The 24,662-nt window shown below is 41.1% G+C and overlaps 1 protein-coding gene across 3 annotated transcripts in view; it reads left to right on the top strand.

The window, feature by feature from the left end:
- MPPED2 (metallophosphoesterase domain containing 2) overlaps positions 1–24,662 on the top strand; it is a 113,821-nt gene that overhangs the window by 2,388 nt on the left and 86,771 nt on the right. Inside the window, exons 1-2 of one of the 3 annotated variants that reach the window (XM_014949250.1) lie at positions 90–112; positions 3,997–4,241. In XM_014949250.1, coding sequence (XP_014804736.1) covers positions 4,114–4,241 — 128 coding nt within the window. In that variant the 5' untranslated portion in view covers positions 90–112; positions 3,997–4,113. Of the gene's footprint in view, positions 1–89; positions 113–2,086; positions 2,110–3,996; positions 4,242–24,662 lie in introns of those variants that run through there. The other 2 variants (XM_014949252.1, XM_014949251.1) reach the window with 2 other exon arrangements.

Here is a 24,662-nt window from a genome sequence, read left to right as displayed (position 1 = left end):
AAGAACCATCAATCCCCGGGGGAGGAGGGGGGGGGGCGAGCCCGGCGCCCCGCGGGGCCGCGGCCGGGGCGGCCCGGGAGCCGGCGGAGGTGGGGAGCGGCAGGGAGCCCAGGTACCGGCGGTCGGTGTGTGGGGCTGGGGAGCCCGGGGGTGGGGGGGGAATGTCGGGGTGTAGCTCCCCCCCGCTGCCTCCGCCTTGGACTCGGTGGGGAAGCCGGAGCGCGGAGTTGGCCGCCAACTGCAGCGCAGCATCGCGGGGGGCTGTCAGGGCAGTCGCCCGGTGACCCCCGGGGCGCGGGGTGACCCACCGGGGGTGCCGAGGGGGGGCCGCCGGCTCTCGGTGCGGGGGGGCCCGGTGCCCGCGCTCCGGGGTGGGTGTACCGTGTTGTGTTGCTGTAACAGTGTCGGGATAGTAGATGTAGCCACAGAAGGTGTTGACACGGAATTAACCCTTTTCTGCCTCCCCTCTTTCAAAATTTTTCTTTAACGAGGCGAGGCCAGGCAGAAGGCGAATTTCTGAAATTCGGATGAGGAAGGCGTAAATATTTTATTGGGGGGAAAGGCGTTTTTCGCGTGCCTGTGAGTGCGCGGACATACGTAGAGCCCTGTGCCTCTCCGTGAAATGTAACGTTGCTTTTAAAAATTACTCATCTGTGCGTGTTTGGTGATAATTTTTTGACACGGTCGGTAGTATACCGATTTTTAATTAGCTGCGCCTAAGTTTGTGTCAGCCCTTTGATGAAAAAGTGCCGGTTTGTGTCTGTGAAACTGAGCATATGTATACAATAGAACATCGTCTCTCTCGCTGCCGGTACAAATCCACGCTGGAGAAGGTTTGTTGCTCCCAGGATAACAGCTATATTTGGGAAAATGTAACATGCTGAAAAAAAAACAAAAAACAAACTCCTCATTTAGGCTTTTAATGTAATCATTCTTACTCAAAACTGCCACATAAGGCATGGAAGATATTGCACGTAGTTTTACTTGACAGATGTGAAAAATAATGCAACTTTTATTCTTTTGTACTCGTCTCCTGTATGTAATTTGTAAAGAGTGATTGCAGTTGGAGAAAGAAGAACAGTAGTGATTCAAAGTAGCTAATTCTTTTTTTTTTTTTTTAACGTTGGAGAAAGAAGAACAGTAGTGATTCAAAGTAGCCAATTTAATTTTTTTTTTTTTTAATCTTGGGCCTAAAATAAATTTGTTTTTAAAGTTTTGAAGTGTTCAGCTCCTTTTGGATATTCTTCTTTACAGAAGTTGACAGTAAAGAAGGAATAACTAGATGCTTCTGGCAGGTGAGCTGGAATACTCTACAGAGCACTAAATGGAAATTGGAGAATTGACACAGAAGCCATCTTCAAATTTTACTGTTTTTCCAGTCCAGGCTTTGTTGTTAACTTCATTATAAAAGGATGCTTTTTCGGCTTTGCCTTAATTTAAGCATAGAGATTTATTCTTAAGATTAAAGATTGGAACAATGGGAAGCAATTGCAGCTTATATACTCATAATCTTATTGAAAGTCAACTTTAAAGTATTTAATACAGATATTTGAGTATCCTCATCGTTTGTTTTATGATGGTTAATTGTAATTTCTTTCTGTAACATGGATTGTTATAAACCTTGTAAAAATGCTTATTATCTTTATGTATAATTCACTCTCATGAACAAATTGGATTTTTTTTCATGAGTGAACTATAATATGAAATTTAATGTTCTGACTTTTCTTATGCTAGATTACTGAAAATTGTGTGATTTAGCTTTTCTGAAAGCCCAAGCATATTTTTGTTGTTGGTTTAACGTGTTGTTCTGTATTGTAGCTTTTAATTATGAAAAAAATCACATTAGACATGTAGTTTTCACACTGCTTCTTAATTTATGCAGATACTGAAGTTCTTGTTGGGTAAAAGAAAAACTTGGGGTTTTTTTTTCTTGGGAGTTTTGATGGCTAGAATTCTTGTTAATGACAGTCATTTCTCTAACAGGAAGATGTTTTCATTTGTCTTTACTTTTCAGCGCAGGGCAATTATGCTGCTCTGTGTTGCACGCTCTTCGTAGTTCCTATCTCAAAAGAATTACAGTACTTGGAACAGGACTGCAATTTGAAGCAGGTGTTGTGTTTTACTGTTATGCAAAATAACACTAAAATATAATTGTAAGGGAAATTAAGGAAACAGCTGCAAACTTGGTATGGCGACCGCTACGTTATGATTCGTGAGCAGTTGTTGCATGCATCTTACATCACTTCTAACACAGCAAAGATTTGGTTTAGTTAAGTTCACCTCGCTGATTTCTACCCCTGAAACTCTTGTGCTTATAGTTACGAGGGGATTAGTGCCAAGACCAGACTGTAAACTTAGTTACAGAGACGTACTGTCTCACTAGTGCCTCAGTTTTTAAATGGAAACTTTATGGTTTAGTTTCATCTTTCTCCCCCCACCCCCTCCGCCTCCAATGATAAAGAAGATGAAGGATAGAACCCAATTACTGGAATGAACGTTGCAGAATGTCTTAACCCAACTAACATATGGAAGCCTACATAGGCCTGAGGTTGTAAAATAGTAAAATAAATGGCCTATAGCAGGCCATCTGCCATTTGCAGGGCATTTTTATCGTTCTTCATGCCAAACTGGAAATTAGTCTTTGTATTAAAAATATATTTTGAATACAAATCAAAGATTCCAAATGTTTAGCATTACACATGGCAAACACATTTCTTTGTGGGAGCTAAGAGAAGTCCAGGAAAATCGCACTGGAAAAGTACTGCTTAGTTTGATGCTCAGGGCTCAACTCATTCTCTTCTCTTTCCTATCTCTTTGTCTTCCCAGTAAGCACCAATTTACTTTTGTAAATTCCACACCGGATATGAAAAAAACCCCACGATTGTGTGTGGCAGCTAAAGGGGAGGGGGTGTCAACTGATGCAGAGTGTCATGGTTTCACGGGGGTCCTTGCAGCTAGGATTGTGCGCCCCAGCTGAGGCTCTGCCTCCTAAACAGGGCTTTTAAAGAGTTGCTCATCTTGAAAATATTCCTCGAATATCAGCTGATCAATTCCCACCAAGCCCCTCTGAAGGGAAGGCAGCTGAGGTATCCTCAGTTTATTGATTGAAGAAATTGAAGCTCAGATTCTGTGCGGGGAACTCAACAGAGAACAGGTTTGGGAAGTTTCTGGCCATTTGGCTTACGCTCATATTATAGAACGCTTCCAGTCTTTAAGCAAAATATGTTTAAGAGCACTTTGAAGAAGTGAAAGATAGGGATGCCTAGAGAGGGAAGAGCATATTTCTTTCATCTTATGCAGAAATATTTATGCAGAAAATCGCACTTAAATCTGTCAGATAAATCATTACGTACTGTCTGGTGAGGAATCCAAACCAGTTTCATTGCTAGTGCACTAGAACATGGATGTTTTGTAAACGCTGTCTGGATGCTAGGCTTTCTTGGGACAGATAAATGCTTTGATTCCAAGATATTTGGGTGTACCGTTTGCCACGCAGTTGTAAAATTTTCTTTCTGCTCTGCATTGGCTTCGTGTAAGTTTCTCAGATGTAACTTACTTTGTAAAGCTAAAATGGAGCCTTGAAAACAAGTGTGTGTATTTGTGGAAAGCCATTTGTCCTTCAGGAAAACTGGGTCCACTTGTTAATTTTCATGGTTGCAATTAGCTCAAGATATTATTTAAAATAAAGAATGGTAAATGTGGAGTATTAACTGGAGCTTTCAACAAAGATTTTTTTTTTTTGTTGTTCCCATGAAGATAAAACCTTACTTTAAGCATTCATCCTTTGGATGTATTTAATGATGATGGAGTTAAATGATGAGGTAATTAAAGAAAAAATGTGACTAGTAATGCTTAGAGAGTTGGGTGATGGGTACATCAAAAATACAGAAAAAAGACCTTTAAAGGGAAATGGGGAGAGGCTAGAGTAATATATTTGTGTATGTTTTCATCTCCTTTGAGTTGATAGCGGTGTGTGCTGTCTCTCTCTCCTGGCAGAGCTCTGTGGAGTTGATGAGGAGCTGCTGGGAGTCGGAAGGTGCCTGGAACACAATGCCCTACCCTGCTCCTGGCCTTGGCAAGCTGTGAGCTGCTCATGTCCATAAGGAGGAAAGGATGGCTCATGGAATTCCTTCACAAGGCAAAGTTACCATAACGGTGGATGAATACAGCTCCAACCCCACGCAGGCGTTTACGCACTACAACATCAACCAGAGCAGGTTCCAGCCTCCGCACGTGCATATGTGAGTATTCCTGACACACAATTGGTGTGTGTGCCTGCCTGTGCCTCGGAACTGAGAGTGCTGCTGGGAGGAGTGGGTTGGAAACTGGAAAAATTGGTTCTTGTCGCGTTAGCCTGATAGGCAAAGTGGTTATCCAGTTTCTTTCCTTTGAGAACCTCTGCCCCATCCATCTCCTGGCCATATGAGAACCTCTGCCCCATCCATCTCCTGACCATAACCTGCTGCCGGAGGCGAGGTGCCACCCGACTTGGGGGGAACCTCTGCCCCATCCATCTCCTGGCCATAACTTGCTGCCGGAGGCGAGGTGCCACCGACTTTGGGCAAACTTGCCCCAACGATGACTCATAGGGAACATTTTCTGAAACTTGTCACTTCACTGATCTCACTTGAACTCGCCCGAGGGACCCATTGCTTTAAAATTTAAGCTCCCTTCCCCCCAGCCCTTACACTCAGCTGCGAAATAGGCCTAATTGGGACTAATTGTCCCCTCCCCGATCACTGAATCCTTTGTCCTGCTGGTTGCGAGTGGAACGTGTGCCGCATGCTGCATTCCACTCGCAACCCGCAGCACAAAGGAGTCGGGGGGGGGGGCCATTGGGACTAATTGTCCCCTCCCCGATCACTGAATCCTTTGTCCTGCTGGTTGCGAGTGGAACGTGTGCCGCATGCTGCATTCCACTCGCAACCCGCAGCACAAAGGAGTCGGGGGGGGGGGCCCTGTCTGCTGGTTCCTCCCAAGAAATAACAAATACCGCCTTAAAACGACATCCCTGGCCCGAACTTAAACCCACAAAGGCATGGGAATTGGGGAGCTGAAGGCTTCTTACCTCACCTTGTTATTCCTGGGGGATTGTGTGACCCGCAGGATCATTCCTCTGCACAGTGCCCGGGCACAATGGTTTGCCTTAAGAGCTAAGTACCAGTTTTAACTCTGAATTTCCTTCCCATTGTTTAGTTAAGTTTGATCTTTATCGGTTATTTCTGTGAAGGTTCTTTTTTTTTTCTTTTAACATTAATAGATTGAAAAGCACGCGAAACTAAAACAAAGACGACATCTCTTGACCTCCTGCGTGCCATTGTTAGTCAGGATTTTGAACGATGTCACACTATTGAATTTGATAAGGATTTTGCATAATAAGGGGGGGAAAAGTTGTATGGCACTTCATTGCATTTTTGTTATGTAGAAGCCTGCCGGAAGAGTCACAATGTAGGAGTTCAGCACCTTCTAATAGGATTTCATGTGGTTACAATCTCCCGAAAGGCAACTTTAGGAAGAGGGGTCTGTCTGCGTCTAAGTTTTCAAGGTGAAAAAAGTTTTCATTAATTACATTTGGTTTCTTACTACGACGATGATGTAACTCTTCTTTTAGAAAAGTTTCCATTTCTTGATTCGCTTCTCAGACCTTTTGTCTGCAAATTTCTGTTGCGTGTTTTGCGCTCCAGACTGCACTTCTGACTGACATTAAGTACATGTCAGAACAAACAAAAGACGTGCAGAAAGCAGTTAAAAAGAGCCTTTCCTAATTGACATTGATTTCAGTGGGAGCTGATTTAAGGACCAACAGTGTGGCGTTCAGCATTGTAAAAATTGCTCATGTTTTGTTTCAAAAAAATCACAAACATTTATACAGCTGCATCACTAGTAATTTGTGTATCTCTCAAATGATACTGACTTGACAGATGTCTTAAAAGTTATTTCACTTGTTTGGAGAAATTGTGTGATTGAAATAAATACTGAAACTATAAAGTACAATATAGTGACAGTATTTTAAAGGATTTTTAACTGAAATTCTGACGCTTTCTTAAAATCAGTAATTTGGTTTCAAGGAAAGGTGTGGCATACTGAAAGAGGGATCAAAATTTAGTAAAATTGGAAGGGGGTTGATAAATTCCAGATTACAATGAAAGCAAAGAAAATAAAACAATGTTAGTGTGTAGAAGGTGAGTTCAGGTGTAGGTCTGGATAGCGAATGATGAGTTTTAGAAACCTTGTTGAGGAAAAAATGACGGGATCGTACCAGGTGTCTAGAGTTAAGGGAAGAGGAAAGCGAGGAAGTGAAGATACGACTATGGCTCTGGGATTGTGTGATGGCAAGAAACGTAGAGTTATTTCTGGGGAGGAAAGACCAGGTTGTGTGGTGGCTTCAGAACGTCCTTATTTGCCTTCCCAATGTTTTGTAATGGATGCATCACGCATATTTCTGGAGGAGGATGTTATCAAGCAAGAAACCTGAACAGAAAATTGGTAAAAGCAGTATTAACAAAGCAACTGTGATCTTTTTTTAACCCTGTTGTATCTTTGCCCGTCCCACCTTGCTGCAGCTGCCAGCTTTGTTTGATTTGATTTGGTTTTACAACCTGCTTAAGTAATGCAGGCATTTTATTTTTTATTTTTTTTTAAGAGGAGGTTTAAGGAAGTTTTATACTTCTGTTGTGAAAAATGTATTTAAAAGATCATGGAATGATGAGAAATGACTAAAGCAACATGGAAATGGAGTGTTACAACGTGTGTGTGAGTAGCAGGGCGATGTATTGTTACAGGGCCTTGCTCCATACCATGAATCAGTGACAGCGTTGTGTAGTTCAATCAGCAGGGATACAGTTCTCTTTTATAATCTCTATGTGTATTTTTACACCAGCGCTTCAGAAATAGTCTGTTTAAATGTACTATCTGGTAAATAACAGTGTGTTCAAGCTCCCTTTGCTTGGGCTGGCTGTGACAGCAGTTTTGTCAGTTACCTAAACTCTGGTATAGTATAACTTTTCAGTCAGTTGTCCTGTGTTTATATTTTATTTCTCTACTAATTTATGTTTGAACAGGTGTTCTAAAGACAATTTTTACTGTGCGATTATTTTGGATAAAGGGATATCATGTTAAATATTTTTGTCATCTTGGAGCAATGCTCCCACCCACAGGTTTCACTTAGTTTCTGAAGATGTTATAAAATGTCTGTATTTTAATGCTTTGTACAAGTCATGTTTACTTTCGGTTAGTTTTAATTAACTGCATGACCATACTTCTCTGCTTTAAAGGGCAACTGCAAAATAGTTACAAGCTGCCTCCCTTTGCGTCTTAATGATTGTTATTCTTCTGAAAGTCTTCATACTTTCCCATTTTTTGTCAGGAATTGTGACTTCAAGAGACAAATGCTTGTTCTTTCAGTGTAGTACAGAGATAGAGAAAATTTCTACTATTGTAAGCAAACAGTAGGAAAAAAGCAAAAATGACTAAACTTAGAAGATAATTAGAATTCATCAGGTTTATTTGTCATTTGTTTAGGTCATTCTTTCTTTGTTTGTAAGACTTTTTTTTTTTTTCCTCTCTTTAAACTCTGCAGCTTTACAGCAGCCACCACTATGGGTCTTTTAACCATTTTAATTAACAGGAATTACTAAGGCTCAGTTTTGTGGAGCCATCCCATCTCACCATTTTTTCCATGGAAAGGAGCTGTGGAGAAAATGGGACAAATCCAAATGGAAAATTATTTTCTTAGGTTTTAACCAGAGCAAAAGGTCTTCCTGTTTGGTTGCAACACCCCATTTACTTTCAGGGGGAAAAAAAAAAAGAAAGGGAGGGTGAAATAAACTTTGTGTATCTGTCATGGAAAATGCTCGTTTAAACAGGCCCAGCTGGTGAGGGTGAGGGAGTTTTGTGGAGATAAACTAGCTGTAGTCCGAGCTGCTGCAGCCTCAGCCTTTTAAAGGAGTTCATTTGCTTTCTTCTGGTCTCACCAGAATGGCTTGGTGGCTTGGTTTTAGGATACTTGGAGTACACGTTAAAATGCTAGTATGGTTTAAATTCAGTAGTAGGGGAATAAGAAAGATAGAAATGAGTTTATTCATACCTGGAGATACATTGAACAATCTGTAACTATATAATTTTACTGCCTTTTCTGTACTGGAGTAATTCCCTATGTGAATATTCTTATTTTAGAACAAAGAGTATAAGCGGAGTTTTATATCAGTAAAAATATATATGTATAGTTGAATAAAATATTTAAGTGTGTGAGTATGTGTAAATGTGTATATATAAAATAATATAATAATATAATAATATAATATATATTATATAATAATATAATATATATTATATAATAATATAATATAATAATATAATAATAGTAATATAAAACTGTAGCTATATAGTCATAGAAGGAAAATCTTTCAGCTGTAACAAACCTTAAATTGTTAAAACCCAAAGATCTTATCAGACTACTAACCTTGAGAAATAGGATCTTGCATGTTTTTTTTTCTTGGGGAAACCATCCTGCATTTAATGGGCTTTATAAACTCCCGCTGAGATTAGTGGGAAATCATGCATTTGATTTGTAATATTCTCAACTTTTGTTTCATATAGGGTGTGTGATATTTAGGGGGAGGGGGAAAGAGTTGGTGTTACTAGAATATGGACTCCTTTGATATTTACAGAATAGCGGAGTTTGTACGTGTAATAATATTGGTTGAGAGAATACAGAGATTGACTCTTAAGCTGGTTAGCTATACCTGGTGTGATTGGGCAAACTATTTCAGTTGATGTTGAGGTGGCAGAGGATCATGGTTTTGGTGGAAATTGTTGCTCTGTCCATTAATAACATTTCTTACAAAAGCATACGTAGTTCATGACCACCTAAGTTCCTTTTTACTACTTTTTTTTCAAAATAAATTGAAAAAAAAAAGCAATACTACCCGAAACAGTAAAGTTACATTTAAGCCCTAATTGTGAAAACATGAGTAGATCAAATGAGTCTAGTTAAAACTTGAGCCTTACTTCTGGACACAGGGGTTTTTACTGGGACCGTGGCTCACAGTCAGCTCTACCTCTGCGTGGTTTTAGCCATCTTTCCCTCTCTGGTCCCTCGGTGGCATGGGCAGCTACTGAAATGCAGCAGCTCACAACCCGCTGTGTTAAATAAAACAGACCTGTTTTTCTTAAGCCAACAACATTAGCCCTTCAGCAGCTGCCCTGGAGCAGCTGAGCTGCCCCTGCAGCGGTGCAGGGACTCCAGCAGAAAGGTGGGACTCCCAACAGCTGTAGGTGAGAATCCTTATGGTTGTCCCAAAATAGTCCCCGTGCAAGAAGAGGGCCATTAACTGATTGTATTTTCTGATTCTCCTGCAATAGAACAATGGAAAACCAGTTGCAAAGATGCTAATTTTATCTGTCGTTAAGAAAACTGATTTCCTGGAGCGTGTGCGTATGTCTATCAATGACAGGATTCTACTATCTTAATGATTTTGAGTTACTGATTTTGCAAAATCTATAAAAAAAAATAAATTCTAAACTTAAATTTAATATGTAAAACGAGAAAAAAAATGCATTTATATTTAAAGCATTTTGAGATGCTTAAGTGGAGCACGCTAGAACTGAAGTGTTCAAGCAGGGGTTATACACGGCTGGGAGATTGCAGTTTTGTGATTGATACTCAGATTTAGGCCCCTTGTGTTTATGCAGTGTAGCCATGTTACGCTAAACTCACTCAAAAAATTCAATAAGTTTGTGACCTCTTTTTATCATTCTAAAAAGGAATAATACCAACCTACCTTTAAAAAAATGTTCTGACACCCCTGGAAGGCTGATGTTGTAAAAGTGCCAACATTATTATTATTATAAATGTAGGACAGGTTTAAAATGATTTTTTGTCACCATCGCACTATTAGTTACTATATTTCCAGCTTGCCCTCTCCTAAGATGGAAGCCGGGTCTGGTTTAAATTGGTGATAAAACCCTTTACATCTTGTGCTCGTGGGAAGAGGCTGCCCAGGCCGTCTCCATACCTACCAAAATCCATCAGTCAGCCCCTCAGTGTGAGGTGTGGGCCTGGGCAATTACTCTGCTTGTCTGAATGTAAAAGCCATGCCTGTAGGTTACTTCCAGGGCTGGAAGCTCCTTGATACACAGATTTCAGTGCTGGACCTGCTGCTCCCCAGCTGCCCATTCCTGCCCCCATGCCACACGCTTTGCTACCCTCCAGGTAGTGTTGGCACAGTCTACGCTTTGCTACCCTCCAGGTAGTGTTGGCAGAGTCTTATCACAGAATCTTCATGGTTGGAAGGGAGCTTTGAGATCGAGTCCAACCACATACCAAAAACAAAAAAAAAAGACCCAAAAAACCCCCACAAACAGACACAAACCAACAATCTCGGGCAGTAGAGCATGCCCTGAAGTGCCATATCTACACGTTTCTTAAATACCTCCAGGGATGGTGACTCCTTGCTGTATAGTTCATACCACTGAAATGGTCTAGGTTAAAAGTGTCCATTCAGTGCAGAATGGTCTAGGTTAAAAGTGTCCATTCAGTGTAGTTTGGTTGGTTGGTTGTTTTTTTTTTTTTTCCAATTAGCTACTTTCAGTGATCTCTTTCTTGATGTAACCTCACTAGTAGTGGGTTACAGAGGTGGCCAGCCCAGGTGAGAAGGCGATGAGCTTACGGATCAGCCAAGGGGCAAGGATAGGAGGAGATGGACATTTCTTCACCTTATTTCTTCATTGACAAAATCGTGCTGTTAAAATACTGCCTTGTAGAGTCAGTTTGGTCCCTGTGGTAAACTCTGAGAAGGGAGGAAAAAAAAAAGACTTATTTTTTATGCACATGCATGCTAATGTTCTTTTATGCTGTATTAATCATGCAAAGAAGACTTCAGGTAACAAGTGCTTTAATTGTAAGGCCCCATTTCAGTAGCTGAGCACTATAAATGGAAATTTTTGTTACATGATCTGATTCTATGTTACAGTTTTACCTGTGTAGTTCATTTAGTGGTCACTGATACTGAGTGATAGTTGACTTAACTTCATGTCTATGTACATTATACTGTGTGTTTCTTGTCTTAGTTCATTTAGTGGTCACTGATACTGAGTGACAGTTGGCTTAGCTTCATGTCTATGTACAATATACTGAGTGTTTCTTATCTTGGGGTTGGACTAGATGATCTCCAGAGGTCCCTTCCAACCCCATATGATTCTATGATAATGGGAGGCGTGTGATGGGATCTGACCAGGGATGCTTTCTGCAGCAGTGGTCCCTACTACAGTACCTTGTGTTGCAGGGACAGTGCTCGCTGGGCGAGTTCTTTGCTGTGAAGTAGACAAAGAAATGGATGTATGTTTCAATCAGGATGTTGTATTGTCACTGGAAGCTTGTAATTTATTTTTTTAAAGTATCAGGGCGGTGGGGGTATTGTTGTGGAAGCAGCAGATTCTTGCTTTTGTTTAATGCTTGAAGGGTGAGAGTGCAATCTGTCCTGTGAAACGACTTCTAGAGCACAGATTTCCAAACCAGGATTTAAAACAGGCCCCACTTGTGTTGCAGGGACAGTGCTCGCTGGGCGAGTTCTTTGCTGTGAAGTAGACAAAGAAATGGATGTATGTTTCAATCAGGATGTTGTATTGTCACTGGAAGCTTGTAATTTATTTTTTTAAAGTATCAGGGCGGTGGGGGTATTGTTTGGAAGCAGCAGATTCTTGCTTTTGTTTAATGCTTGAAGGGTGAGAGTGCAATCTGTCCTGTGAAACAACTTCTAGAGCACAGATTTCCAAACCAGGATTTAAAACAGGCCCCACGCTGCAAATCCCATTGTGGACGTTTTGGCTCTTGGTTTTCTCCTGGTGGCGGAATGAGGCTGGGTCTTCCCTGGCCATAGGGATGAGCATGTTCCCTGTGACACATGGCTATTCCAAGCCCAAGGGAAACGCTGCACCTGCCTGCGACACATCTTGTTATTTTATTTTACAAACGCACGTTCAAATATCTTGTTGGACAAATAAGCAAAAGGAAAGCCCTGTAAATAATGTGGATTTAGAGGTCTGTGTTAAATTAGTGTATGCAATTTGCTCATTTTTGATGCAGGACTGTTTCAGAAGTGCTGGAGTGTTGGTTACAAACATTGATTTCTACTGAACGTCGCAGGGTAACTTTTTGAATTTGTGTTTCCGATCTTGAGCCAACAGAGGTGGCTTAATTTCTGAGTCAGCTGCCTGTCATAGGTACCTATGGAAAAATTTAGAAGAGGGGGGGCAGCATGTCGTGTTCCCTGAGGAGCACCTGATGAGTTTTGTTTTGAATTCTGTAAAATGTCTAATTTCTGAGTCAGCTGCCTGTCATAGGTATCTATGGAAAGATTTAGAAGTGGAGGGGGGCAGCATGTCATGTTCCCTGAAGAGCACCCGATGTTTTGAATTCTGTAAAATGTTGTAGAAATACAGTGAGGCAGGGAGATTTCTTTAAAACTTGCGTCTCTTACAGCAGGCTATGAAGTTACTCATTTGAAGATACAGTAAAGTTTGGTGTAGGGCTTGGTTACCTGCGTTGCCCCAGTGATGTCTGCTGGCAGAAGAGGTGGAGTGCCAGCGCTGGGTAGGAGCTCCTGTCCGTCTTGCATGGTAAAATCACTCACCTCTTAATTCATGCGAGGTTTTTCCAAGTCCCTAGAAAGGATTCCAGCAAATTGTGAGCTTTGGTCCCTGAAGCAATGGTTTCTCGTTTCCAGTGCTTTGACTCACACTTGGCCTATGCAACTGTAGATTCATGGACTTCATCATGATACTTTCTGCTTGCAGAAGGCCTGATACTGGCTTTTTGATCTTTTCTGTAATGTACACATGCAGAGGAGTGCAAAATAGAGGAAGGGGGTAAGCGTGTCTGCATATGTACCTGCACATATTTCGTAGAAGATGTTCCAGAAGATACAAAGAGCTTGTTGTTTGATGGGATTTGGAAACTCAGGTTTTGCCCATTTATTTTAAGTTTTCACATGGGCCATTAAGATTGCAATTTTTAGGTCTCATTGCAGAGAGTGAGTTTTGCGAGACTGTGTGTGGTTGTTTTAATTCTAAAATGAGGAAGCTGTGGCCAAAACGTGTATGTGTTTATAATGCTGAAGTCACAGCAACTCCATCTGTAGTAAATGTGAATAGATTTAATTTAATGATTTTTAATTGTGGTGCCTTTTTCAAAAAAAAACAAACCAGCATATGATAATCTTGTAGAGTAGCTGGTAACATGCCCAACTGGTTAGAGCAGAAAAGCGCGGGTCTGTATTCCAAACAATAAACGTTAGGTACCTGGAATTGCAGTCATTTTATTTCTCACCTGAAGATTTGACCATAAAGCTTGGTCTTAACCTCCATAAACCTGGAGATTTCTCCCAGTACATCAGCTGCATGCATCCTGCAGGATCTGGGGCATGAAGGTTGGCTGGAACAAAATGCTGTTGGATGAGTGTTGGTGTTACATGCTGCTGCTGAAGCTTTCAGGGTGGGAGAAGAGAGAGGGTAGCTAGAGAGTAAGTCAACCCGTAATCCCCAAATACAGTTGTCCTCTTCAGAGCTCTGATGGATCAAGCCCATGTTATTTCTTTCTCTTCTCTCGTAGATCAGAATGCTGTCAACAGAGTTCACCTGTATAGTCTCCACTGACAGGGAAATGCTTGCCCCTATTTTTATACGTCCTATTTTACAGTGGGCGTATCTTCTAAATTTAAATCATTGTCTTGAGGGGGGGGATAAATAAAAAGCCCCCAACTCTCTTATGTTTCTACCAAAAAATTATTTAAATGATTGTGCCGTGTGGTGTCTCGCAAGGTTTGTCACAGGTGGTGGATTTCATATTCCCAGACTCTCTTCTTGCTTGACATCAGGGCTACAGAGATTCCGCTGGATGTTGACAAGGAAAAACCAGCACTGGAGGCTTCCTCGCAGCAGAGTCCCCACTTACTGTACCGGGCATTAACTTATATCCAGCGCATTAGACTTAAAAGCACACAGCCATTAAGTGTAGCACTCCCTTCCCAGGAGGGCAGCAGATGGAGAGGGAATGGGGGAGGGAAGGAAAAAGGAGCATGATAGAGGGACTTTATCTGATATATTTGTAAGCCAGGAAACTTGCTATTTACCACGTTTACAATTTCGCTGGTATAAGGAATTGAGTGTAGTGACTGGGAGCATTGGGGTCAGCATATTACTCCTGAATGTTTAGCTATTGTATCAGTTTATGGGAAGAAAAAGGTGCTAGTCCAGTATATCTTCCTTCATGCTCCTTTTATATAGGGAACACAGAGAAAAGTCATTACTTTTTAATTACGCCAGGCTTGTTTCTTAAAGCACATTCACTTATGGCCAGTAGTGAGAATTACCAAAGGGTTATGTTCATTCCTGTGAATGATGAAGCAGTAGTTTTGGGGAAAATCATTTTTCAGAATTAAAATTTCATGTTGTCCAGCATATTTAATAAATAGGAGCCTTGTCCTGTACTTGTTAAATGCAGTGATTAGTGACACTCTTATTGCTTCCAGTGGGACAGGACCAGTCACTTAGAGATGCCAGATTAAGTGGCTCCCTCAATTTTAAGCTATGATTCTTTCAGGGACTTCTCTGGTTGTTAACAGTGGACTTATAAGATTATGATAATTAACAGATATTGAAGAAGAGGGAAATGGCATCTTTATGGTTTGTTTATTTTGTAAATTTCAAGTCAGACAGGCATTCACTTTTCCTTCTGGTGGAAAGGAGTGAATAAATTAAAACTAAATAAATACATAATTATACATTAAAAATATATAGAATTCAGGTATAATCTTTGAAATTACTTGAATTCTTTTTTAATACATTGTTTTTAATAATTGTTTTAACAATAAACTGTTATATTTCTCTTGACATTAATTTGATTTTCCAGCATCTTTTGTTTGTTAAACACCGATGTTTGCAGCTTTCAAAGGCAGGCATGTTTACAAGAAGAACAAATTTTGTTCTGCTATCGTTATTATTCTCTACTTTGAAAGTTTCCACTTAGGACACCCACTTTGGGTTACTGAGGGAGAGTTATGACTCATATTGCAACTCCTTAGATCTTTTGGAGGGTATTTTAATTGTTTGCACACAGTTCTTACACGGGTTTTCTGTTAGAAATGTTGTCACTATAATGAGGCCGCGCAGATCAAATACTGTAAAACGAGTTTCAGACACCCTCTGAGAATTAAAATGATGATGATAATCCTCTAGGGGTGGTATATGATTTTTTTTTTTTTCCTTTTTCTGCTCTGTGACCTTTGGTGGTGTTCTGCTCGGCTACTTTGCATTGTTGCTTTGTGAGAGAGCCGCTGTGTTAATGGAAGGATCACACGTACTGTTCCTCTCAGAACCTGATACATCATCTTGGCAACAAAATGGAGACTTTAACTCATGGAGTTTTCATCATTTGCCGTTAGTTAGCTATTACCATTAATTCTATGCCTCCAAGAAAACAGGTTGTTTTTAAAATGTAAGTTGAGAGAAAGGAAATCCTGGTATTGGTTTCAAGGAATTTAAATGGTCTGTGTTTAGGGGGATTTTGTTTTGTTTTCAGGCTCATTCGTGTAGATATCATTAATACAGAGCATATTTTTGTGAGAAGAATTCTCACTTTCAGTCTAGATTGGCAAGAGTAATATTAAGTTGAAAATTAACTCTGGATCATCTGGCTTTGTTGGTAGTCTCTTCATACCATTATTTATTGCTCTGACATGCAAGAGTCATTATTCTCAGTCAATATTTCTCTTAGGTTTTTAAGATATTGTTCTACAGAATGGGAAAGAACTTCTATGAATCATTTTATTCAGTGCAGAGTTAAAAGGTATAAACTTAAAGTCAGAAAGTTGGTAGAGGGTTTTTTTGATCAATTAGTTCAAATTAAATGGGGGTCTACAGAAGATTTGGTACAAGTGGCAATTTTCTGGATATCTAGTTATAAAGAGGTGATGCAATTTCCTTGGGGTTCAGACACTTGTCCAATAAAATGCAAGAGGAATGTACTGGAGCTGACTAATACAAAATAAATGAAAGATGAGAAATGGATAAATGATCTCAAATACCCAGCCATAACCAGAGATAAGATGTTGGCCTGAAGTATGGTTCTTAGCACACCTTGCACCTGCAGCTGTATTTCATTTGTTAGGATTTTACTGTCTGCATATGTGTTCAAAGGCAATCTTGCTCTAGCATGAAACGTAGCAGTAATATATGGCACATTATTGCTGCAGCAGTAGTGTCGGAGTCTGTCTTTCAGGTTTATATGTGTTTTATTATTTTCCTAACAAAAGCTTTTTTAGATTTTGAGCTTCCAGACTTAAGCCTTGTAGTTGTTCACAGGGGAATCTGGCAATGCTGACCAAGAGGTTGTATGTGATCATACTGAGGAGAGGTCATTTGAACCTTTCAGTGCTGTGCCCAGAACCTAGAGACTTTAAAGGCAACCTTTTTTTTTTTTTTTTTTAATTCTTTACAATTTTTCTTCTGTGGGGCTTAGTGTGCTTGAGAGCAGTGTCAGACAGTGTGCTGGGAACAAATTCTCTTTCTCCACGTATGCACACAGAGCTATTGTAGTTACTGTTAGAGCTTCCCTCATAAGTTCCCCACAAATGACTGTCCTCTCTTACCTGTAGGGACTTCACGTGGAACCGGGAGGGCAGATTAGTCTCTGCCTCCATTCAAACTAGAGTTTCTTCAGAGAACGCCAATTTCCGTGGTGGTCTTTGTTACATGAACATCTTTATAGGAACTATAGTAGAGTCCTTTGAGGTTTTTTTTAAGGTGCTAAACAGCTGCCAGGGAGTAGAATATCTGTTTGTTTAGGGTCAGATTAGACAATGAGCTCTAAATGAAAAATCAGATATCCTGCTATCTGTCCCAAGTCATTTAATCTTAAACTGTGAATTTGTAGGGCATGAACAGTGTTGTCAAGTATGTTCAAAGACTTTATGGATTTTTTTCCTCTCTATTTTCCAAGCAGAAAAGTTAAAAAGCTGACTCTCTGATGGTATAACTTAAGTATATTATCTATCAGCCCCATGGGTGGCTGCTGGAGTTGCCATCCGCAGCTTCCTGATTTTAGCACCCTCCTGAAGACCATGAACCTGCAGAAGGAACAATTGAATGGTGCATGAAAACATTTCCTGAACTGCCTTCGTTTGCACTTCAGTATATTACTCTAAATGATAATCAGCTCTAGTTTACGTGAATACTTTGACTCTGAACACTTTGACTAGAAACAGTGCTAGTCAAGAAACATGGTATATGGGTGGCTGTATCTAGGAGAAGTATGGTTAGGAAGCTCAGAGTGGGCAATGACACTTGTTAACAGCAGTGCTTGGAGTACTCACATACTGAAGTTACATTAGGCAGTATTTAAACAAATATTTTTAAATGTTTACTTAACTTTTGCAGTAATATTTGGCCTAGTACTGTAGAAAGGTTGTGTTACTATGCATGTGACTTACAGGTGTGACTACCTGTGTTCTTTGAGCTTGACAGAGTTGAGGTCTGTCCCCGTCAACATCATTTCATTATGTTCCTTGCCAGTTTGGGGTAGTTGTACTGCAGTATCTCCTAGTTGTAGGTGTGGCTACTGCAGCTTGAGATTTTAGTGATGTTGGTTCAATGGTTCCTGCAGATCTCATAACTGAAAGGGCTTTTAAAACAGGTGGATATAGTACTAAAGCTATGACTACTTTGCTTTAGGAAAAAAATGTTTTCTATTTGTCTTACTGATGCTGCTGCCTGTGTCTTTGGAATAAAGTCTTCTGATCCATTACACAGCTACACTTCTGTTCTCTGAGGAGCCTTGTGACATGTCTTCTGCAATGTGTGATACAGCTGCCAGTGACCTGGCAGCTTAATCAAGTTAGGAGTTCAACTGTACAAATTAAAAAAACCCCACCCTTATTCATTAAGCCCCATGTATCTTTTGGTAATTAGTAAAGGTGGTATGGGTAATTACCAAAAAGACTTGAAGGTAAATTGAGACATTTTAGTAGGTATTTCCCCCACTGTGAGAATCTGGCTTTGCGATGGCGTGGGGGGACACCAGTCCACGTGTGCCATTTAAATAGGTCTGGATTCTGCATTATAAATATGCACTGGATGCAGAGGAGAAAACCGGCACATTCTCTCAGGATGCTGTTAGGGCCAAGCAGAATCTCATTAGGGACAACTTCAAAGATCAGTTCCTCGTGTCCATAAAAACAAGTGTAAATTATCTTCTGTGAGCCTGCTGTTAGCAGTTGCACTGTTACATTATGCATGATTCTAGGCTGCACATGGTACGAACAAACTGCACTATGTTTCATTAGTGTTTTTCATTTTTATGCTAAGCCTGGCAACTTTGCTATTATTGGTGTTGTTTTGGCTAATGTACTATTTGACTTAAAATTTCCTGTTATGTTAGCTCTCAGTAGTGAGACGATGTCTGAAAAGGACTTCTAAGGTTCTACAGTGCTTAAGTTTTTACAGAGGAATAGCATATAGCCAGCTCCCTGTGCTGACAGGTTTACTTGCTTTCTCATTCTTCTGCTCCCTGCAGTTGGTAAGAAGGAGCTGAGCTGCTCCTGACTCTCTTGGAGTGAATCTTGAAGGAGCTTTCGGTGATGCTGCTCTGCAGCACTTGACCTAAATATTTATGAAAATCGTAAGAGAGTGGAACTTCAAGAACTTGTGTTTTCACTGAGCTACGTATCCCATCATGTGAATTTGAAAGGCCAGTTTGTAACTGTTTTTTAACAGTGTTTTGAAACAGTGAAATGCAGCCTTTCTGCATAAAGTTTTGTCACAAGTTTCAGTGGGATCAAGATTTTTGAGTTTAAGTCTTCATTATCCTTGCAGAAACAGTAATATGTGGAATATTTTCCTAAACTGAGCTATATTGCTAAAAAGGGCAAATAATGTTTGCCTCTTAAAAAATGTTTTTTCCCTGTGGTATTTCTTCCTTTTTTATATGGCTTAATCACTGATGAAGCAGAGGTAGGAAAGCATTCGCTTGCACACATAGACAGGGGTCGCCGCTACCTTCAGATGTGATGTTCAGCTCCCAAACGGGTCAGCAATCTGGTTTGTGCTGTGGCTTCTCAAAGAGCTGCGACCTGGGGTTGCTTTAAGCTGCTCAATCTAACATCCCTTGTAACATCCACCGTTGTTTGAGAGCTCGTTTAAGTCATTGCTTGTTAAATTCATAATGACAATGAGTGCGTGAAGCTGAGGTTTTATGAAGGCTTTTTTGCCCCCTGTTTTTCTTGAGGTTGTGGTGCTGCCAACTTGAATAGCCCTCACTCGTTGGCTGGGCTGTTGTTCTCCCGCGTGTGTCTGTGTCGTACATGTAACATAACTGGGAATTCGCAATAATCCCCTGGAGTAAGAAGGAAAGAAACTCTATGTAGCCCGGTTCAGTTCTCCAGTCCCGTTCACCATCCATCCCTGCAGACAGTGGTACTGGCCCAGCCCAGCAGGAACCAGCCCCAGCGAGAGGGGACGGGGAGCTGCGGAGGCTGGCACTGCTGCTGAAGGGCGAGGGTATCAAACTGCATACCCACACAGACTGGGAATGGTTTTGTGGTTAATGTATGGCTGACACTGCAGTTCATTTGCAAAAGCACTTCACAAGACATAGCTACGAAATTGTTGGTTTGTGTGTCTTGTGGTGTTGGATGGTTCAAAGCTCAGTGTGTAGGTGAATTTACAAAGAACCTAGAACGGACTCACATGAGACTTTTGTGTGATTTCCAAACAAGGCATAAAAAATTCCCCAGCATTATTGAAAAGAATAATCTGAGGTAACTTCTACATCCTGAAGAGCCTGAGTGCACCTGTGGAGATGAGTGGGAATTCCAACTCTGACTTTCTGCAGGGCCAAAGAGGTGCTTTGAAGCATGAGGAGTGCTGAGCTGCCGACTGTCCTGCCAGTGTGGCCACTGCGAGTGACGGCACAAGGCACTGCTGCAAGGACTGAAAAGAAGTACCCCATGTTGGACTGTAGGATGGTATCTCTGGACCTTCCCTGGTCAAGAGGCCTCTGGGGTGCCATGGGCGGTCAGCGAGCCCACTTAAATCTGCCCTGATGGGATGGGATGAATGAGGCAATGGTCTTTGTCACGTGGAGGCTTGGACTGCATGTTCTTCTCTCCTTGAAGCTTCTTAATCTTCATTTAGAGCTCCTACCTGTGACTCCCCTGGAAGAAAGGGCAGTTAGTCTGAACAGAGGCCAAATCTATTTTAGTGAAGTTTGCTGGGTGTAGTTCTAATGTTAATCATGTTAACAGATCTGCCTAATGAGGACACAGATTATGCTGGTAAAAAAGCTTACACTCTTGACAGCAAGCAGTGAGATGGAGGGAAAACTATGGAAGCGAAAGACTTACTTCTTCCTGGGTTTAGGTTTTTTATTTTGTTTAATATATACCAGGTCTTTTACTGTTATAAAAACATTGCAAAAATAATTTTCTGTAAGTGACATCATTTTCTAGTGCAGAGTTGTCTGAATTTTAATGAAATTAAAAAATGTTGAGTTCTTTACTCTGGAAAACTCCCAGCTGCTTCAGCTGCCTTTTAAAATCTAATGAGCCAAAAAACATCCTTTAATTTTTTTTTTTTCTGCTCACCAGGTGTAACAGAGGAGAATTTCACTGAACTTTTTTTCTTCTGTCATTAAAAAATGAAGGAATCAAAAACACCTCACATGGTGTATATTTGTTTCTACGTGCGTGTATGTTTGTACGTATACATATAGTTGGTGCTTACCTGTTTCCCAGAGAGCATGTTTACATGCAGTGATGGCTTTGCCATCCTCTGGAAGCTTGCTTCCTTTTGAGAGTCTCTTGACTTGGATTTTTAAACCCTGTGTAACCCTGATGTGGTTTGTTATCTCGCTAAGGAGCGATCAGTTTCATTAGAAGTTCAAGACTGCGTTGGGAGGAGGAAGTCTTCATTTGCCATCATTGTTTAGGTCTGGCTCTTTGTCTGACCATAGCAGACAATGTTTGAAATGGCGATAAGATAAGAAGTGGCAGCGATAGCCATGCTGCAGGGTTACTGGAAGGGCATGAAACAGCGTCTGGCCATTGGACTTTAGAGGTCTGATTCTTAGTTGTAATGGGTGATTGAAATGTTCTTCTCACAGACCTGGCAGTTAATGTGGCATTCATGTCAGCCTGTCCCTCAGGAAAAAATGAAGTGGTTGTAGGAAAACAAAAAAGGAAAAAACAAGGTCTGTAAAACTGAGCAGACCGTAACTCTGTTTTTCATATACAGCATGATCACTTGCTGCTTTTAAAGTTCAAATAAATACATGAGACTATGTAAGGATACAGCTTTGTTCAAGGATGATAAAAAAAAATATGGAGTAACAAAAAAGCATGGATGTTTAGAACTGAACCTGGGAAAGAAAGGTGTGTAGAAGGTTGTGAAATACATCCCCTTAGCACGACAAAGAAACTCCAGTCAGTGCTCTTGTTATCTCAATATGTTAAAGTTAATTGCTTTTCTTTTTTTCTTTCTTTATTCATTTTGTTTGTTTGCTTTTAATTTGTCTGTTAGGAAGTCTGTTTCCCTGTCCAAACCTAATACTGTCTCTAACGACAGGAGTCGTCTAGAAGTCGAATGTACGATACAAGATCAAGCTGGGTCTGGAAATAGAGACAACTTTCATTAGACCAAGGAGTTTCTTATTTTTATCTTAATTGGAAGAAAAAAAAGAAAACCCACTTAACATTTAGGAAAATATCTGTGTTGATCCAACATGTAGCTTCTGATGAGGCTACACTGTCTTCATTCCTGCTGTGTCCCACTGTTCCTGTTGCTTCCCCTGTGCTTGTACTGGTGAGCTGAATTGGTGCGTGGACACAACTTCCAGGGCAGGTCCACGTCAGCAGTTGTGCCATGAGATCTAGGTCTAGGTCTGCATGGCTGTCCTGTGAATACTTCCTCCCTCCAAGGCTCTGATGTCTGAACGTGAAATCTTAACGTGTAGTACTGGCTCTTGACAGTTGTTAGAGCAGCTGCACTGCGAACATGTGAATGGGATTGGGAAGAGGTTTGAGTGAAAACATGCCTGGAAATGAGGAGTGGTTGGGAGGATGTGACCAGCCACCTGTCTGCTGGGTCCCAGTATAGGTTCTGGGTTAGTGGAAGAGGAAAGAAGGCCTCTTTTTCCTTTTTTCCTGAAAGATGAAACCGCTCGTGACTCACTCTGACTTTTAAGGAGGGCCAAGTCTGTGCATGTGTATTTTACGCTGTTAGTTTGCAATTAGCGGCCTTTATCAGATCTGTGAATGGGATGGATGGTGAAGGCAATCATCTTGATAGGCTTCCTGATACAAGTTCTTATCTCCCCTGAGTCAGAGCTTGGTGGGACACTCATGAAAGAGAGAAGCACAAGCTGGGAACCTCCAGGGAAGATCTAGGAGGAGACAACGGGTCTTTGTGGTTAACAGTTTCCTCTGTTTCCCTTAGTGGTGTGAAAAATCACAGCAGAGCTTATACAGCCAACAGCACTTCCCTGCCCTTACTTCAGAATATAAAAGTGGTTGTGTTATCCTCCCTGCCCTTACTTCAGAATATAAAAGTGGTTGTACGTTGTGTTATCCTCCGTGTGCAGCTCTGACGCCTCGTTAAGCTGGTGGCAGGCCATACTTAATGTCCCGGGGCTGAATTCCTCTTGTACCATACTGCAGTTGTCCCTCCACATATAAGCATGTACCCATCACGCTTGGATTGGAATTGCATTTTTGCCATCGGGCCGGGAACTGAAAAGTGACTGGCACATGCCACGAGTCAGAGACCTTGTTAAATTCCTGCGAGGTTAGATTCCCTTCGGATAGTTGGCTTGTCGGAGCGGAGCGCAGCGAGGCATACCCCTGCTCGCTGAGGGCTTGGGGCTGATGGTACGTCCACCTGGCAGGTTGCCTCATACTGGGAAAGAGCTCAACGGCAAGTCTAATTCAGGCCATTCTATGGGCAGGGTTATTTAGCAAAGGTCAAGGGCAGAGCGACTTACTGGATCATGTCTGGGGTGTGCACAAAGAGAGCGTGGTTCAGAAAGAAGGGCACGGTGACACAGTGAATGTCATTGATTTATACGGAGGTGATTGTCAGCCACTTCACTTAGCTGATTTACAAAAAATACGCACCTGTGCTTGTTAAACTGAGTTGGATTTGCTGCGGTTTTGGTGACATGCTTCAATGAGAAGTAGTCTTTGAGAGATCGTGATGTTTCAGACAAGAAAATGTCATATGTGTGGGCAAGATCAGCATAGATTTTTGGAACTGCATGGTGTTATCTTCATCAGTTAAAGATGATCATTACTTAAAAAAAAAAAATAAATAAAATTAACATTTTATTTGATAAATGCCCCACCTTTTGACTAACCCCACCATCCTCTTGACGAGGCTAGTCTTTTTTCAGTGGTGCCCGGGGATAGGACAAGAGGAAATGGGCACAAACTTGAGTAAGAAGTACCACCTAAACATGAGGAGGAACTTCTTTACTTTGAGGGTGGCAGAGCTGCCCAGGGGGGTGGTGGAGTCTCCTTCTCTGGAGACATTCAAAAACCACCTGGACACGTTCCTGTGCAACCTGCTCTGGGTGGAGCTGCTTTGGCAGGGGGGTTGGACTAGCTGATCTCTGGAGGTCCTTTCCAACCCCATGTGATTCTGTGATTCTGTTTTATGTAGAAATAGACGTGATCCTTGTTACTATAGGAAAATACCAACAGCAAAAAGCAAGTGCTAGAGATGCTTTCTTATGCAAAAATATTTGCTACTGGAAAGCCTCTGAGCATGTTATTGTTCAGTTTCTACAGCAGCCTTCAGACAAAACCATTCTTGAGGAAAAGTTCTCAGCAGTTGATTTTCCCGAAGGCAGACTGACCAGAGCCTTTTAATTCTAGAAAAAGCCAGTTTTGCCCTTCAGGGGTATAGTTAGTCTCAAATCTTCACAGTCCGCAGAAGATGAAGGAGCTTGGGATTTTATAGGCCAAAGTAAACCAGTAGAGTAGAACTAGATGGAATAATCAATTGCAGAAGGGATTTCTGGAACAGAGTGAAGTATCTTGCCAGTTTTGCCCTGAAGGGCAGTATTCGTTATGAAACAGTCTGTAAGTCTGTTCTCGATTGCCAAAAAAGTTTGGAGGGAGGAAGGAGGAGAAAGGTTGCAGGAAATTAGTCACTTTAGTCAAAGAAGTAAGAATCTTAACTGCTAATTTTGTTTAATAGAGATGGCTGTTAAAAGTATTGATGTGAAGCAAATAGTTTCACTTAGCTCACATTCCTGTACCATTACGGTCCCTGTGAACTTTGACTTTACTGACTTCAGCAAGCGGGAGCACCAGCCCTTCGTGCTGTCCAACTGGAAACTTCAGTGGCAACGCCAGGACGCAGAAACGTAAAGAAAACTAAAAAACAAATGGATCCAGATGTAAAGGAAGAAATGGTTAAGACAGCTGTTCCCAGATTTTAACAGTTGTGGGTTTGGTTTGTTTTTTTTTTTTTGGTCTCCTTAAGCAACTTGGAGAATCAGCCTGTTTCCTTACTTAGAAAATACCCTGATAGTTACAAGGGTGTCAAACATAGTGGGAAGTTTTAGGTAACATCATCTACAGAATGTCTAGTAATGATTTGTTTCTGAAAAG

This window comes from Calidris pugnax, unplaced genomic scaffold (assembly GCF_001431845.1).
Source record: "Calidris pugnax isolate Ruff unplaced genomic scaffold, ASM143184v1 scaffold177, whole genome shotgun sequence".
NCBI lineage: Eukaryota > Metazoa > Chordata > Aves > Charadriiformes > Scolopacidae > Calidris > Calidris pugnax.
The sequence above is the reverse complement of the archived record's forward strand: the minus strand, read 5'-3'. Positions and strand labels throughout refer to the sequence as shown.